This window comes from Megascapheus bottae, chromosome 27, assembly GCF_031878675.1.
Source record: "Megascapheus bottae isolate mThoBot1 chromosome 27, mThoBot2.hap1, whole genome shotgun sequence".
Taxonomy (NCBI): domain Eukaryota; kingdom Metazoa; phylum Chordata; class Mammalia; order Rodentia; family Geomyidae; genus Megascapheus; species Megascapheus bottae.
In genome coordinates this window covers 15,083,673-15,096,949 of record NC_143535.1, presented here as the reverse complement: position 1 = coordinate 15,096,949, position 13,277 = coordinate 15,083,673, and the positions used below count along the sequence as shown (strand labels likewise).

The following is a 13,277-nucleotide window of genomic DNA, read 5'->3' as shown; positions in this document are numbered from 1 at the left end:
TTTCCAACCCCATTATTTATAACACGCTTCACAGTCTACAAAAACGTCGGTAAAATCATATTCCCTTTAGATCCTTAAAATTGCATTGTGAGATAGGCATGCATAATGACTACTTTCCAGATGGAGACCCAGAGGTTTCCTTGGCTAATTAAATGACAGAGGAAGGAGGGAGGAGAGCCATCTATATTTTGTGTGCTCTAGCTATACTTTACTGCCTCCCAGACAGTATTGTTTCCAAAAATCAAACTTTTCGCAGGCCAGACAGTCTCTGGAGGAAAGTAAGTTGAACATACTTATGGCCTCAGAAAGTGTAAATAAAAAAAAAAAACAAAACTGAAGTGTCCAAAATTAAGGCTCGATGCCGCGTGATGTGAATACTCTTGGAGCGTGTTCTGGCGCTGGATAAAGGATCCAGACTCTGGTCTCATCCACGGAGAAGGTCACAAGCTGGGGGTGCCTTTCGTCCTGTCTCGGGGCCTCAGTTTCTCCATGGACGAGGCTAGAATCTAAACGAGGCCCAGCAGGTCTCTCGAAGTCCGGCTGAGAATTTAAAGTAGTGCAACTTGACCGGGCCCCGGCAGAGGTCCAGGGATCCCTGGCAACTGGGGGGGGGGGGGGTGGGGGGGGTGGGATGAGGACACCTCGTGCAAATCTCGGGCTCAGGGACGTGGGTCGGGCTTGGCATGGGCACCGTGCCAGGCAAGTGCCGGCCTCCCGGGAGCCAGGGCGGGCATCCCGGTAGGCACTAGGGCGGAGGCCCGCAAGCGAGCCCAAGCACAGCCAGCCCCACCGGGGCGCCGGCTGATCCCCACCACCCGGGGATCAGCGGGGCGCCCAGGGCTGCGCACGCGCGGCCCGGCCCTTCCCTGGCGGGGGTGGGGCTGGACGGCGCCCCCGGAGCCGGAGCGGGTTCCGCCTCCGACCTGGGGGAAACCTGCGCGTGCGCCCAATTAACGCCGCTCCAGGGCAGCGGGGGATTAGGATGGGCTTTACGCGCAGGGTTGAAAGCGGGTGTGAGATCATCAGAGTCTAGACTGCTAAAGCAGAGGTTCTGAGTGCTGATGAGAACCCCGGATTCCTGGGCCCCACCCGTAACCCTCGAACACCCAAGCGTGGTCATTCCTAAATCACCCCGGGGTAACAGCTAAGTGGTCCTCGCCAAGAACTGGTACACGGAAGCAGAATGAGTGGGGATTATGGGGCACAGATATCCCGCCTCGTAGGAGTCCCCCTTTCTTCCCTCTCCCCCTCCTGCTGCCTTTTCTGGCCTGGTTTAATCAGTACCAGGCAGGCTGGCAGGCAGGCAGTCACACTGGTTGAGCTAACTGAAAAGTCTCTTTCCCAGAATATCAAAAATCCCCATCCAACAATGCCACATCAAAGCTCAACTTCTCAGCTTTGACCCTTGCCCAACTAACAATGCCTCGGTTTACCCAGGGTTTGGTGCACCCAGGAGAAAGTTTTCATACCCAACTCCACCCCTAGCAAACAATGGCCCAACTGAGTGCACTCTCTCTCCCACTGTCCCCCTCTGTTCCCTCTCCCACCACAAAGGAAAGCCACAGTCAACCCAACAAGAACAAGAATATAAAATTTGAGTGTGAATGTGTATATGCACATGCACATGACAGTGTGCCTACAGCTGGGAGGCTCTGAGCCGTTCCTATGCATTGGATTCTGGCTCCACTTTAGGCACATTTAGTATCACAGTGGCTTCCGTCCAGGGCAGCTGCATCATGTGTGCAGACAGCCCCTTTCAACAGCTCTGGGTGGGGAAGGACACTCCCTCGAGTACTCTCACGAGAGGCAGGCAGAAAGAAATCAGCAGAGCTGAGATTCTCACATACACTCACAACCCCTGTTAAGGTCAGCAGGACAGAGCCTGAAAGACAGCTTGTCCATGTGAGCAGAATGGAGAGAGTTTGAGGTTGTAGACACTCAGACTTTGTCTTTCAGAAGCCCCATGTGCTCTGGGGCAAGAGCAGTTAGTAAAACCGCCCAGCTTCTGAGACTATGAGCAATTCTACTCCCTCAGGAGTGTTTTGCAGGATCAGGCTGGTTGTTCTCTAAGCAGTTTTAATACTGCCTAGAACTATGTCATCACCCATGCAGCCAGCCCCTCTGCATCGGTCCTGTACCAGCCTGACTTGTCTCAAAACCTCAAGGATGCAGCCAGGAACACAGCTGTGAGTTCTAATCCCTGGAGGCAGTTCCAACACTCCCTCCTGGCTCCAGATGTAAAGGAACAGCTGTGGGGGTGGCAAGAGGCCCAGCTGGCAGTGAAGCAGGGCCTGGAGGATGGAGAACAAAGGCTAGAGACCAGGCAAATGACAGGGCTGTTAGGATTCTAGGACCTGAGACAATCACATCCGTTGGCCTGGTCAGTGGCCGAGAGACCTTGCCAAGTCCCTCCAGTACCGTCCTCCACCCTGCTCACCCCAATTCTGGCACCTGTGCTGCTGGCAGGACTTTCTATAGTCTCCATTTTAATTCCCATTTGGCCTGAGAGCGGAAGCAGCTCTCTTTGTCTGACTCCACCCCAACCTTACTATATGTACCTCTGGGCTGGGAGCACAGCCTAATGATAGTGTTTCTTCCCTCACGAGCACAAAGCCCTGGGCTCGATTCCTCAGTACCACACACACAGAAAAAGCTGGAAGTGGCGCTGTGGCTCAAGTGGTAGAGCACTAGCCTTTAGCAAAAAGTGTCCAAAGACAGTGCCCTGCACTGAGTTAAAGCCTGACTGGCAAAAAAAAAAAAAAAAAAAAAAAGAAGAAGTATCTATATAGCTATAGATGTATATACTGCCCAGCAGAAGATTTTGCTAATTGAAGAATAATGAGGGAAAGGAGGAAACAAGGAAAGAGGAAGTTACTCCCTTGTGGCCTCCTCCTGTCTTTCTTCCCCCTTGGAAATGCACCAGGACTCAGGATGCTGGGCTGGGTGTACACAGACAGGGCTGCTCCACACAGAGCTTGCTCGCCTGTTTCTCAAGGGTGGTCATGCACCACTAAGCACCAAGCACCATCTCTGTAATAAGGACTCCCCAAATGACTATGTCCTGCTTTGGTCTATCAAGCCTTTGTGCTGCCACATCCCGCCCAGCTCCTCCCCAACCTGAAAGAATACAGGCTTCATAACTGCTTCCATTTTAGGAAAAAATATTTTAATGGTAGGTTTGAAACCTTTCTTCAAGCCAAGGTCCCCTTCTCGGTGGAACCCCCTCACCAGTGCTCTTCCCATGCCTGCTGGGAGGTAGCAGCCTCTCCGTGGAGGACTCTCACCAATTCCCAATGCCCCACCCTCCGGGGAGGCTGGCTCTGGGTCTGGGCCTTGGTGGGCCCATCACACGAAAGTTTTTATAAAAAGTGGGCAGAACACTGTACCATGCCCCTTTTCTAATGCCATGGGACCAGCCCACAGCACATTCCTACCCCTTAATTAAATAGCCCATTAAATAATCTCTCGATGCTGGCAGAGACCATTTGCCTTGGCAACAAGTCCCCTGCCTTGGCCGGGCTCTGAGGCTTCCATGCCTCTACCCTGGCTGGACCTAGGCCTCTTGAGAGCAGCCAGGGGCATGGCCTCATTTCAGATCTGGCCAGTCCCACGACGCCCTCCCCATCAGTGAAGCGTGAGTCCAAGTGGGTAATGCTGGCACAAAGCACCCACAGCCGCACGTGGGGATCATCCAGGCAGCACAAGGAGCAAGCCACAGGTTTAAGGTCGTGCCGAGTCAGAAGTACGTGAGGTTCTTGACGGCTCCAATTTCCAGCATCCGCTTGATAGCCAAGGCCTCTTGGGAGACATTGTGGCCGGACCCCTGTGGAGACAGCCAAGGAAATAAACGGAGGGGCTCTTAGGGACTTTTTTTTTGCCCTAGGGAAGTCTCTCTGCCCTTCCCCACAGCCCCATACATCTTGGGAGGTATCTTTCCCATGCCAGCTCTAGGATGAAAACAAGCTTTGTGGCCAAATCTAGAGGATGCCTCAGTGCCAGTTCTGACTCTGAATGATCTACTGCAGCAGCTTCTGGCCCCTGCCCCTCCGGTTGCCCGAGCCCTAGACCCATCTGCTCACTGGGCTCAGAAGCAGGACCGCTTACCGCCATGGACTTGAGTGTGATCTGTTCATAGTAGTGAATGGTCTGCTTCTTGTTGTAGGCGTCTGGGTAGCCAAAGCCAGCAATGTGCACCAAATCACAGAGGTGGAGGGCCAGGGTGATGGCCAATAAGCCAGTGGTCGGCTTCTGAGGGGCAAAAGGGAGGAGGGTATTAGAAGGCATCCGGCTCTTCGTCCCCTGGGACAGTGTTCTGTAGCTGTGTTCCGACAGGGGGGGGTCTTCAGCCAGCTGAGCATCTGATGGGGCTAGTGCAGCTGAGGAACTGAATTTTTCATTCTATGAAATTTTAAGATTTTTGTTTTTGCAGTACCCAAGCGACATCCAGGGCTTCTTGTATTCTAGGTGAGTTCTGTATTACTGGACTATACCACCAATCCTAATTAATTTAATTTAAATTTAAATAACCATATGTGCTAGGTGGGTACTGGGAGATTAATCTCTAATCTTTTCTCTTTTTTTGCCAGTCTTGGGCTTGAGCTCAGGGCCTGAGCAGTGTCCTTGGGCTTTCTCCAGGCCAGAATCTGACCACTGGAGCCAAGCACCAAGCATCATTTCCAGCTTTTTTCTATGTATGTGATACCAAGAACCTGGGTCTTCGTGCATGCTAGGCAAGCACTCTACCACTAAGCCAAACTCCCAGCCCTGTGAGATTAATCCTGATGGTCAACTTGACTGGGATGAGAAGTAAGCGGCATCTAGGAGACTAGTAAAGCATAGCTTGGTGTATCTGGGGGGATAATTCCAGAGAAGGTTAAAAAAACGGGGAGACTTGCCCCCAACGTGAGCAGCACATTTAGGTGTGGTGCCCAGAAGGAATAAAGAGGGAAAGGAGAAAAACCCACTAGCACAAACGTTTTTTCTCTCCCCATCCCTCCTTTCTGACCACCTGGAGGTGAACTGCTCTACTCTCCATCATGATGAACTGAAACCTCTGAAATCCTTCCTCTCTTAAGTTGTTCATGTCAGGTGCTCCGCCACAGCAACCGAAGTCTGACTTAAATAGCGACCACACTAGATTTTACAACTCTAAATATATGAGGGAGGGTCTGTGGTTCTGGTGAGAAAATGATATCCAGGTCAGGAAATCTTATCATTATAATGCTGCCTATTGCTTTTGGAGAACTTTCTATGTGGCACACACTATATTAATGCTTAACCTGGTATGATACATCATTTCATCTATCCCTCTCCAAAACACAGGCAGATACTATCACTACCTCCGTTTTACAGATGGGGAAACTCAGGCTTATGAATATTAAGCAACTTGCTCAAAGAAGGGAAGGTATCTGTCTTCTTCCTGAAGCAGGGTTGAGGGGTGGGGGGCTCCATCAAAAGACCTGTGGGCTCACATACTTGGTGCCATCTGATTCTTCATGGATGGGCTCAGTCCTTCTGTAAAGTGGAGCTGAGAATTCCTTTACTACCTTTACTTCACTATGAAGACCTCATTTCTTCCATCCGTAATTTAGCCACAGGGATGGCAACCTGATGAATGAATGTCACAAATCTGGACTGCCTCAGCTCCAACAATCAGCTTTGGAAGAATATTGTCATCTGTCTGCTCCAATTTGGGAACCACTTCCAGGACTCAGCAAGGCCTCTTAAAATCAGCCTTTTTCTGACATCCCTTCTGAGCATCTCTGAGGTCTCGTATCCACCTGCTAGTAGGTAGATACTTCCCCCTGCAGCTTTAACAGCCTAGGGCACCCTCTGCAAGTTTGGGCCACTTGCAAAACCACACTGCCTTCACCTCCTAGCCAGCTCTGCCTGGGTATGCTCCTCAGACTCACCATACCACTCCTGCTGCCTCCCTACATTCTTGGTAGCAGATAAATATATCACCACCCACCCCACTGTCCAAGCTAGAAATACAGAACTGCTCATAAACTTCTCAATGCTTTTGTTTTCATTTTCTGTGTTGATGAATTCTTCCTTTATTTTCAGAGTTAACTACATCCCATGTAGACTTATAGGCCAGAATATGAGCTTCCAAATTTTACCTGTAACACAGAGGTTGTAGGAGGCACAAGTATAAGAAAACCCCAGGGCTCTCGCTCCTGCATAATCTGTTCTCCTCCAAGGCATATGGAACCCACAATAAGGGTAAATATACTTCACATAATATGGCACCTTTGTCTATCCCTAATCAAATAACTTGAACCTCGAAATCTGGGTGTCGTGATCACAGAGGAGCAAGATACTGGACGTGTAAGAAGGATGTATCATCCTGCTGTTGCAGGCTTGAAGATGGAGGAGGCACCTCATGGGATGCCCCCCAACCCAGCCCACAGCCAGAAAGGACACAAAGACCTCATTCTCTACCCATAGGAATCCAATTCTCTTATCAGTAAGAATGAGCTCAGAACAAAATTTTCTCCAGAGCCTTGGGAGAAAAATTCAGTTCTTGTGATATAGCTAAACAAAAACAGGACTATAAGAAAATGTGTGAATATTGTTTTAGGTCACTGAGCTTGCAGTAATTTGGCAACGGTAGAAAACCAAGACAATGTCAAGTCCGTTACATTCTCCCCTTTTTCCTTCCCATTGCCAACTGCTGGTGTCAGGTCCTTGCCTTCTCTTTACTCTCTCTCCAGCCTTCACATCATCTACACCTCCATCCACAACATAAAAGATCTCCGGCTGCCCCTCAATTGAGCTAGAAGAACTTAGTGCTGGCCTTCCCAAATGAAATATATTTCCCATCATGATTCTTCCAGGCTCCACCCCAGTACCCTTTTTCTGGGAAGCCACCCATACCAAGATAGTTCAGCAGAAGCCTGCCTATCTTCCGTTCCCTCCACACTTAGAACAACTCTATCACCCCACAGTGATACCCGAAAGCTTCTGCTAGACAGTCTCCTTAGGGCAAGGAGCACCCTGCCTGTGGAGGCTGCAAGCTCTGGGCTGGCACCAAGCAGTCACATAAGCATGCATCCCACATGTGAGGCTGAGTTAACAGCAAATATTCAATAACAAAATCATTTACTCAAAACTTGGCAAACATTGATTAAGGAGGCACTATGCTCCATCTCCATGACTGACATTATACATATTTAATTATCCTTTTCATCCTACAATGGCCTTAAAAGGTCAGTGCTAATATTATCTCCAACATCCATAGTAAGTAGCACAGACAAAGGGTGAACAAATGCAGCAGTGGTGCTCATTAGAATCTATGTTGAAAATGAATGCCGGACGCAGTGGCTCAGGCCTGTAATCCTAGCTATTTAGAGGCTGAAATCTGAGGATCAAGGTTCAAAGCCAGCCTGGGCACAAAAGGACCTAGACTCTAATCTCCAATTAACCTCTAGAAAATGGGAAGTGGGGCTTGGCACAAGGGTAGGGCGGTAGCCTTGAGCTGAAGAGCTTAGGTACAGCGCCCAGGCCAAGTTGAAGCGCCTTGATCCACAAAAAACAAACAAACAAAACAACAACAACAAAACCAATTTGTGGGTGGAGATGGAAGGGAAAAAGTGGGAAAGAGTAACGGAAAGGGTGATTGCCCAGGTGCTAGTGGCTCATGCCTGTAATCTTAGCTACTCAGGAGGCTGACAGATGAAGATTGTGGTTCAAAGCCAGCCCAGGCAGGAAAGTCTGTGAGAGGCTTATCCCAGCTTTGAGTGTTGAGTGAAAAAGCTCAGAGACAGCACCCAGGTCCTAGTCCTGAGTTCAAGCCCCATGACAGAGAGAGAGGGGGTGAAAGGAGAGAGAGAGAAAGAGAGAGACAGAGACAGAGACAGAGACAGAGACAGACAGACAGACAGAGACAGATAGAGAGAGAGAGAGAAACAGAGAGAGAGACAGAGAGAGAGACAGAGAGACAGAGAGAGACAGAGAGAGAGAGACAGAGAGAGAGAGAGAGACAGAGAGAGAGACAGACAGAGAGAGAGACAGAGAGAGAGAGAGAGACAGAGACAGAGAGAGAGAAACTCTATACCTGACTTATATAACTAAAACCCATTGCATACACCTTTATACAAAGAACAATACAGGGGGCCGGGAGTTTGGCCTCATGGTAGAGTGCTTGCCTAGCATGCACGAAGACCTGGGTTCAATTCCTCAGTACAACGTACATAGGAAAAAGCCAGAAGTAGTGCCGTGGTTCAAGTGGTAGAGCTCTAGCCTTAAGAAAACCCAAGGACAGTGCTCAGGCCCCGAGCCCAAGCCCAGGACTGGCAAAAAAAAAAAAAAAAAAAAAACCACACAATACAAAAAATTAAAGAGTCCTATCTATGCCTATTAGTTTGTACCCTTCCTATCTCACACATCCCCTAAGGGGGCCAAAGACACATGGAGAAGTACTTGGGAAGCTACAACAAAGCTTAACACGTACCAGCTGAAGACCACTGGGGTACTGAGAACGCAAAGCCATGACTCATAATGACCATGCCTCCAAAACTTGGCACACCATACTGAACCATGACATACAAAGCAGACTACTGAAGCTGTGAGACTCTTCTTTCTAACTCATTTAGACCAATATGTCCCAAGATAAAAAAGCCTAGACTAAACAGCTAACAGTAACTGCACAGACTCATGCTGTTCCCAAGATAGGACCAGTAAATGTTCCAGCAGTTCTCAGATTAGAAAGTCTGTCCAGTATCTGCCAAAGCTGTCCTCTAAGTCCAGCTCTTAAACTCAACAGAGACCTTTCGTTCACTCATCCCCACTCTGAAGCAGCCCAGTGGTTCCCTAAAGCTCTTTCTCCCTGCAGCTGGCTAATCAACCTTGGACTACAAGTGTATTCCTGAAGGCCAGGAGTGAGCTGTTCCCTCTTTCCTGCTCTCACTGTAAGAGTTCCTCCACAGCGTCCCATCCCGCGCCCCAGGCCCAGCATTACTGTCAGCAGCCCATCACCTGTTTGATCTTGCGTGGCTGGTGAAGGGGCAGGCTCAGGAGCTTGTCAGCTGCAATCTCCATAAAGAAGGGGTTGAGAATCCGAACCTGTTTGGGGTTGACATCCCAGATGAGGGGAGGCTGTTTCCAGAAACCTTTTCGTACCTAGATGGAAGAATTGGAATGGAAAGGGAAAAGAATGGGTGAAGATTCTTTTTTTTCGCATATATTTTTATTGTAATTAATAGAAGGGTTATATTATATTCAGCAGATAGAAGGTGCATTACTTCACATACAGTGATACCCTTTCTCATGTCTTGGTCCCCATTTCCCTCCCCCCACCCCCTGGGTGAAGATTCTTTTACTTAGAGTCTGAGCACTGTCCTTGGGCTTTTTCCACAAGGCTAGAGCTCTACCACTTGAGCCACAGCACCACTTCTGGCTTTTCTATGTATGTGGTACCAAGAAATCGAACCCAGGTCTTCATGCATGCTAGGCAAGCAGTCTACCACTAGGCCAAAACCCCCGACACTGGGTGAAGATTCTTATATCTAACCGGGTCAGTGATCCTCACACAAGGAAGGGAACGAGAGGGAAGAATGAGGGAGAGGGAGGGAAGGAGGGGGGGCAGGGGCACCTCTTCAGAGAGGCTAGGTGGTGAGATTATAGACTATGGTGCCCAACCATTGCCCACTTCCAGGATATCCATATAAGAAAGCAAGGGTTCAAGTCTTAAACTGTCAAAAAGAAAAAATCCCCACACCCAAAACCCAGATGGGGACAATTCAGCCCTGGACCAGATGGGGTAGGCCCTTTCCAGGCATAGAAAAGGCATACTGCTTAGTTCTGGAATGGCTGCTGGCGAGCTGCTCTGCACCCAGGTTTCTCACACACATCCAGGCATCCCTGAAATGTGAGTGAGGAGGGCTCCTCCTCTGGCTGCCTCTGCCTCACCCCTACAGGCTACTGGGCCAGGCTACTAGGACCGTTTACCAGCAGCCCTGCAGGATCCTGCCCTTGGAGGGAAGTCCAAGTGCTGAATGCTGGCAGCCTGGCTCCTGCCATCCCCTCACAGGTCTTTAGGACCGCAGGACTGACACTATGCAAGAGGTCCTGACTCACAGACAGTATCCCCATATCTGGGTCTCTTCCTCTCATCTGTTCTCAACTTACCCGCTTCTTGTCACTCAGAATGGTCTCAATCCAGTGGAAATCCATCGCCTTGAAAGCTACCAGGACCAGAAGTGTGTCTGGGTTGTTTTCCACTTTGGGGTCAAAGTGGGCAGACTCGGGGTAGAAGAGACGCATGGTGGTCTTGGAGCCTACATCACCCTCGTAGCCAGACACTGGGGCATTGTTCAATCTGGAGCAGGAAGAGGATGCTCATCACAAGAGCCTGCAGGCTTGTCTCCGGTCCTGTCTGGGTATCCAGCACCCAAAGGGACATGGTGGAAGGGTCATACACACCTGATGACGACATCGTACTTGTTGATGGCCTCTCCCAGCGAGCTGTTCTTCAGCCGGTGCCCATTCCCCACCACCACACAGCGGCGACATTTGAGACTGCCATGGGAAGAGAAGATCTGAATCAGCAAGAGCCCCTAACTCTCAATGGCTCGATCTGCCTAGGGTCCCTGTCACTATCACCCTTAGCACATGGTCCCTGTAAAACAGGCATGGTCAAGTGGTCCTGCTTATAATCCTTCTGACTTTGCAGCCCTAAGTCTTAAAGGGAGAAGCAATGGAGTAGAGAATGGCAGAGAGGAGGAGAGGGAAGAAATGCAGGAAGCACCCTATGAAACCTCGCAGCAGAGCCCTCTTGCTGACTGCCCAGCCTTGCCTGTTGCCACGGTGATACTCCCAGCAGCATCTCTAGGCTCTGGCACATGGATGCCCAGGCTGGGCTGCTGTGGGGACTGGCATATGTGTGAGCCCCTGGAAAGAGGCAGGTTAGGAGGGAAGGTCAAATGGGCCCCCGGGAACTAGGGGAGAGGAGGCTCACTGGGATGGCACTGGGCCAGGATGATGTGACACTGAGTCAGGAGAAGGAGAAGGAGAAGGCGCCTGGACTGGAGCGGTAGGGTGTCTGCTTACCTCTGGATGCTCTCGGGAACGGAGTAGCTCGTGATGGCTAGCACCCGGAGAAGTAGGTCTTCTGCAAAAAGAACAAATAGAAGGGACCAACAGTCATCAACCTTCTAAAGACTGCCTGCTCTGTTCCACCCTTCAGTATCTTTTTTCCTCCTCCCCCCAGTATCTGAATATGGCCAGGGCCAGGGTCCAATCCACCTTCTCCCCTGTCCCATTCTGGGCCCTCCATCCCTCACCCCACAGTAGCGCAGACCCAGTCTCTGCCCCTCTTCTAGCCCTCACCTGAGACTGGGACCTGAGTGTTCCTGTTGTCTTTCAGGAAGAAGGACACAGATGACGAAGAACAAACAGTGTAGACAATATGAAGTCATTCTTGAACTGGGCACAGACTTACCACTTCCTTTGGTCCCATAGGGCAGCTCATAGGCAGATGGTGTCTTGACCCAGAAATAGTCCTTAAGCTGCAAGAAGAGGGGATGATCTCGGGAGTGGCTACATGGGGTGAGAATGAAAGGGGGATTAATCTAGATGCCAGAAGAAGGCCAAACCTCTGACTAATGTTACATGACCTTTCCTTCTCTCTCTAGCCTCACCTAACCCATTTCTGCCAGACTGATCCCCTCTCTTCAACAAGCCAGCACTGAGACTGATCTTCTTGACCACATGTCCCTACTGTCCCTCCCCCGTTCTCATGTGCTTACTTGCCAAAGATCCTAGAGGCCTTCCTCTCTGCCTCACCCTGAAAGCATGGCTCCTTCTTCTCCGGGATGGGAAAATAAAAACTGCAGACAGAGAAAGAAAGCCCTGTTAGAGCTAGGGTCCCAAGGCCAGCATCCCTAGCAGCCTTCAGCTCTTCATGGCACACAGCTTCCAGGGCACTATGGGACTTGCAGAATGACATCTCAGCCCAAGTTCTACTCTGAATGAAAATCATGGAGGGCCCAAGTCTTCGTGCCCTGGCACACCCCATGGGAAGGTCCACAGAAATCATTCAGACCCAATCTCATCCAGCCCCAACCACCCTCACAGAAGGACTCTGGTGAGTAGTTATGAGAAGATTAGGCCCCATATCTCAGAAGGCTCATGTTCTGCCAGGCCCCTGTCCCACCAGATCCTCTGCCCTCCTCACCTCTGAGAAGAACCAATGGACCGACACAGAAAGTGCACTCACAGCTCAATGTATCTGTCGTCTCGGGAGATGGAATACCACACCATGACAACCAGGACCAGAGCCAGCATGGCCAGGAGCTTCCAGCCTGCAGGGCACATGCACAGAGGAGCTGGAGACAGAAACAGGCAGGTACAGCCCCAGTCCACCTTCACCTCTGTCCTGTTCTGGGCCCTCCATCCCCAGCAGAGCAGACCCATTCCCTGGCTCTCTCCTGGCCCGGCCTGGGACTGGGATCTGAGAATATCTGCTGTCCTTCAGAAAGAAGATAGGGTCTCAGGCTCCCACTCTGACCCTCCACCACCCCCAGGGGGTCCCAGGTCGCTACTGAAAGCCAGTTTCTCGAGGGGCCCTCCTCTGGCGCGGGGAAGCCCCTGGACCACACTCACGGGACTTGCTGATCATGTTCCTCAGCAGGTAGCAGGGTTCCTGGGGAGAACTGTCATCCCGGCTGCCTCGGGCCACCTAGGAGGTAGGAGTCCCAGGTGTCTGTCTAGATGGCTCCACCAACAGCCTAGGCACTGGAGCAGGCCACTCCCCTGCCCTCCCCTTTCCTCCTCCAGGAAGCACAAAGCTGTTCCCCAGGGCAGCCGGCATGAGTGCCTTTCTCACTCTGGACATCCCACCTAAACCCTCGGAAGGGAACATGAGGGATTCAGGTAGGGTCCTCCTGTAGAAATGGAAATTAAGGTCCCAGGTCTCCAAGGTTAGATCCTAAGCAAGACCTGTCCTCTTTAGCCTCACTATGGGGCTCTCCTCACCATCCTTCCACATTTTCACCTAGGACAATTCAGCTCAGGAGACATGAAAGTTAGCTTAACAGTGCCACAGCCTGCTTCTTATCTTAGTGAACTGAAGATTAGCATCTCTTGGTTTAGCTACTTCCTCCTCTTATTAGTAATCAATCTTCAGAGACTCCAGCCCAACAGGTACACTGGGGCCAGATTCTGGGAAGGGATGGAAGATGGTACTTTCAATAAAGTTGGAGATTCCCCCTTCCTAAGCCTCTCACAGTAGGTAACACCTGCCACTGAGACAGACAGACAGACAGACAGACACA

General features: G+C 50.6%; 1 protein-coding gene across 4 annotated transcripts in view; it reads right to left on the bottom strand.

Annotated features, from left to right (window-relative positions):
• Positions 1-3,149: 3,149 nt before the first annotated feature.
• Positions 3,150-13,277, bottom strand: part of St3gal4 (ST3 beta-galactoside alpha-2,3-sialyltransferase 4) — a 43,449-nt gene continuing 33,321 nt past the window's right edge. For 3 of the 4 annotated variants that reach the window (XM_090319694.1, XM_090319695.1, XM_090319693.1), the window contains 10 exons: positions 12,607-12,682; positions 12,221-12,329; positions 11,751-11,831; positions 11,444-11,541; positions 11,053-11,113; positions 10,426-10,521; positions 10,132-10,321; positions 8,980-9,123; positions 4,105-4,248; positions 3,150-3,823 (listed from right to left, as the gene is read on the bottom strand). In XM_090319694.1, the coding sequence (XP_090175820.1) occupies positions 3,737-3,823; positions 4,105-4,248; positions 8,980-9,123; positions 10,132-10,321; positions 10,426-10,521; positions 11,053-11,113; positions 11,444-11,541; positions 11,751-11,831; positions 12,221-12,329; positions 12,607-12,622 (1,026 nt within the window). In that variant the 5' untranslated portion in view covers positions 12,623-12,682 and the 3' untranslated portion in view covers positions 3,150-3,736. The remainder of the gene's footprint in view (positions 3,824-4,104; positions 4,249-8,979; positions 9,124-10,131; positions 10,322-10,425; positions 10,522-11,052; positions 11,114-11,443; positions 11,542-11,750; positions 11,832-12,220; positions 12,330-12,606; positions 12,683-13,277) is intronic. The other variant, XM_090319696.1, reaches the window with a different exon arrangement.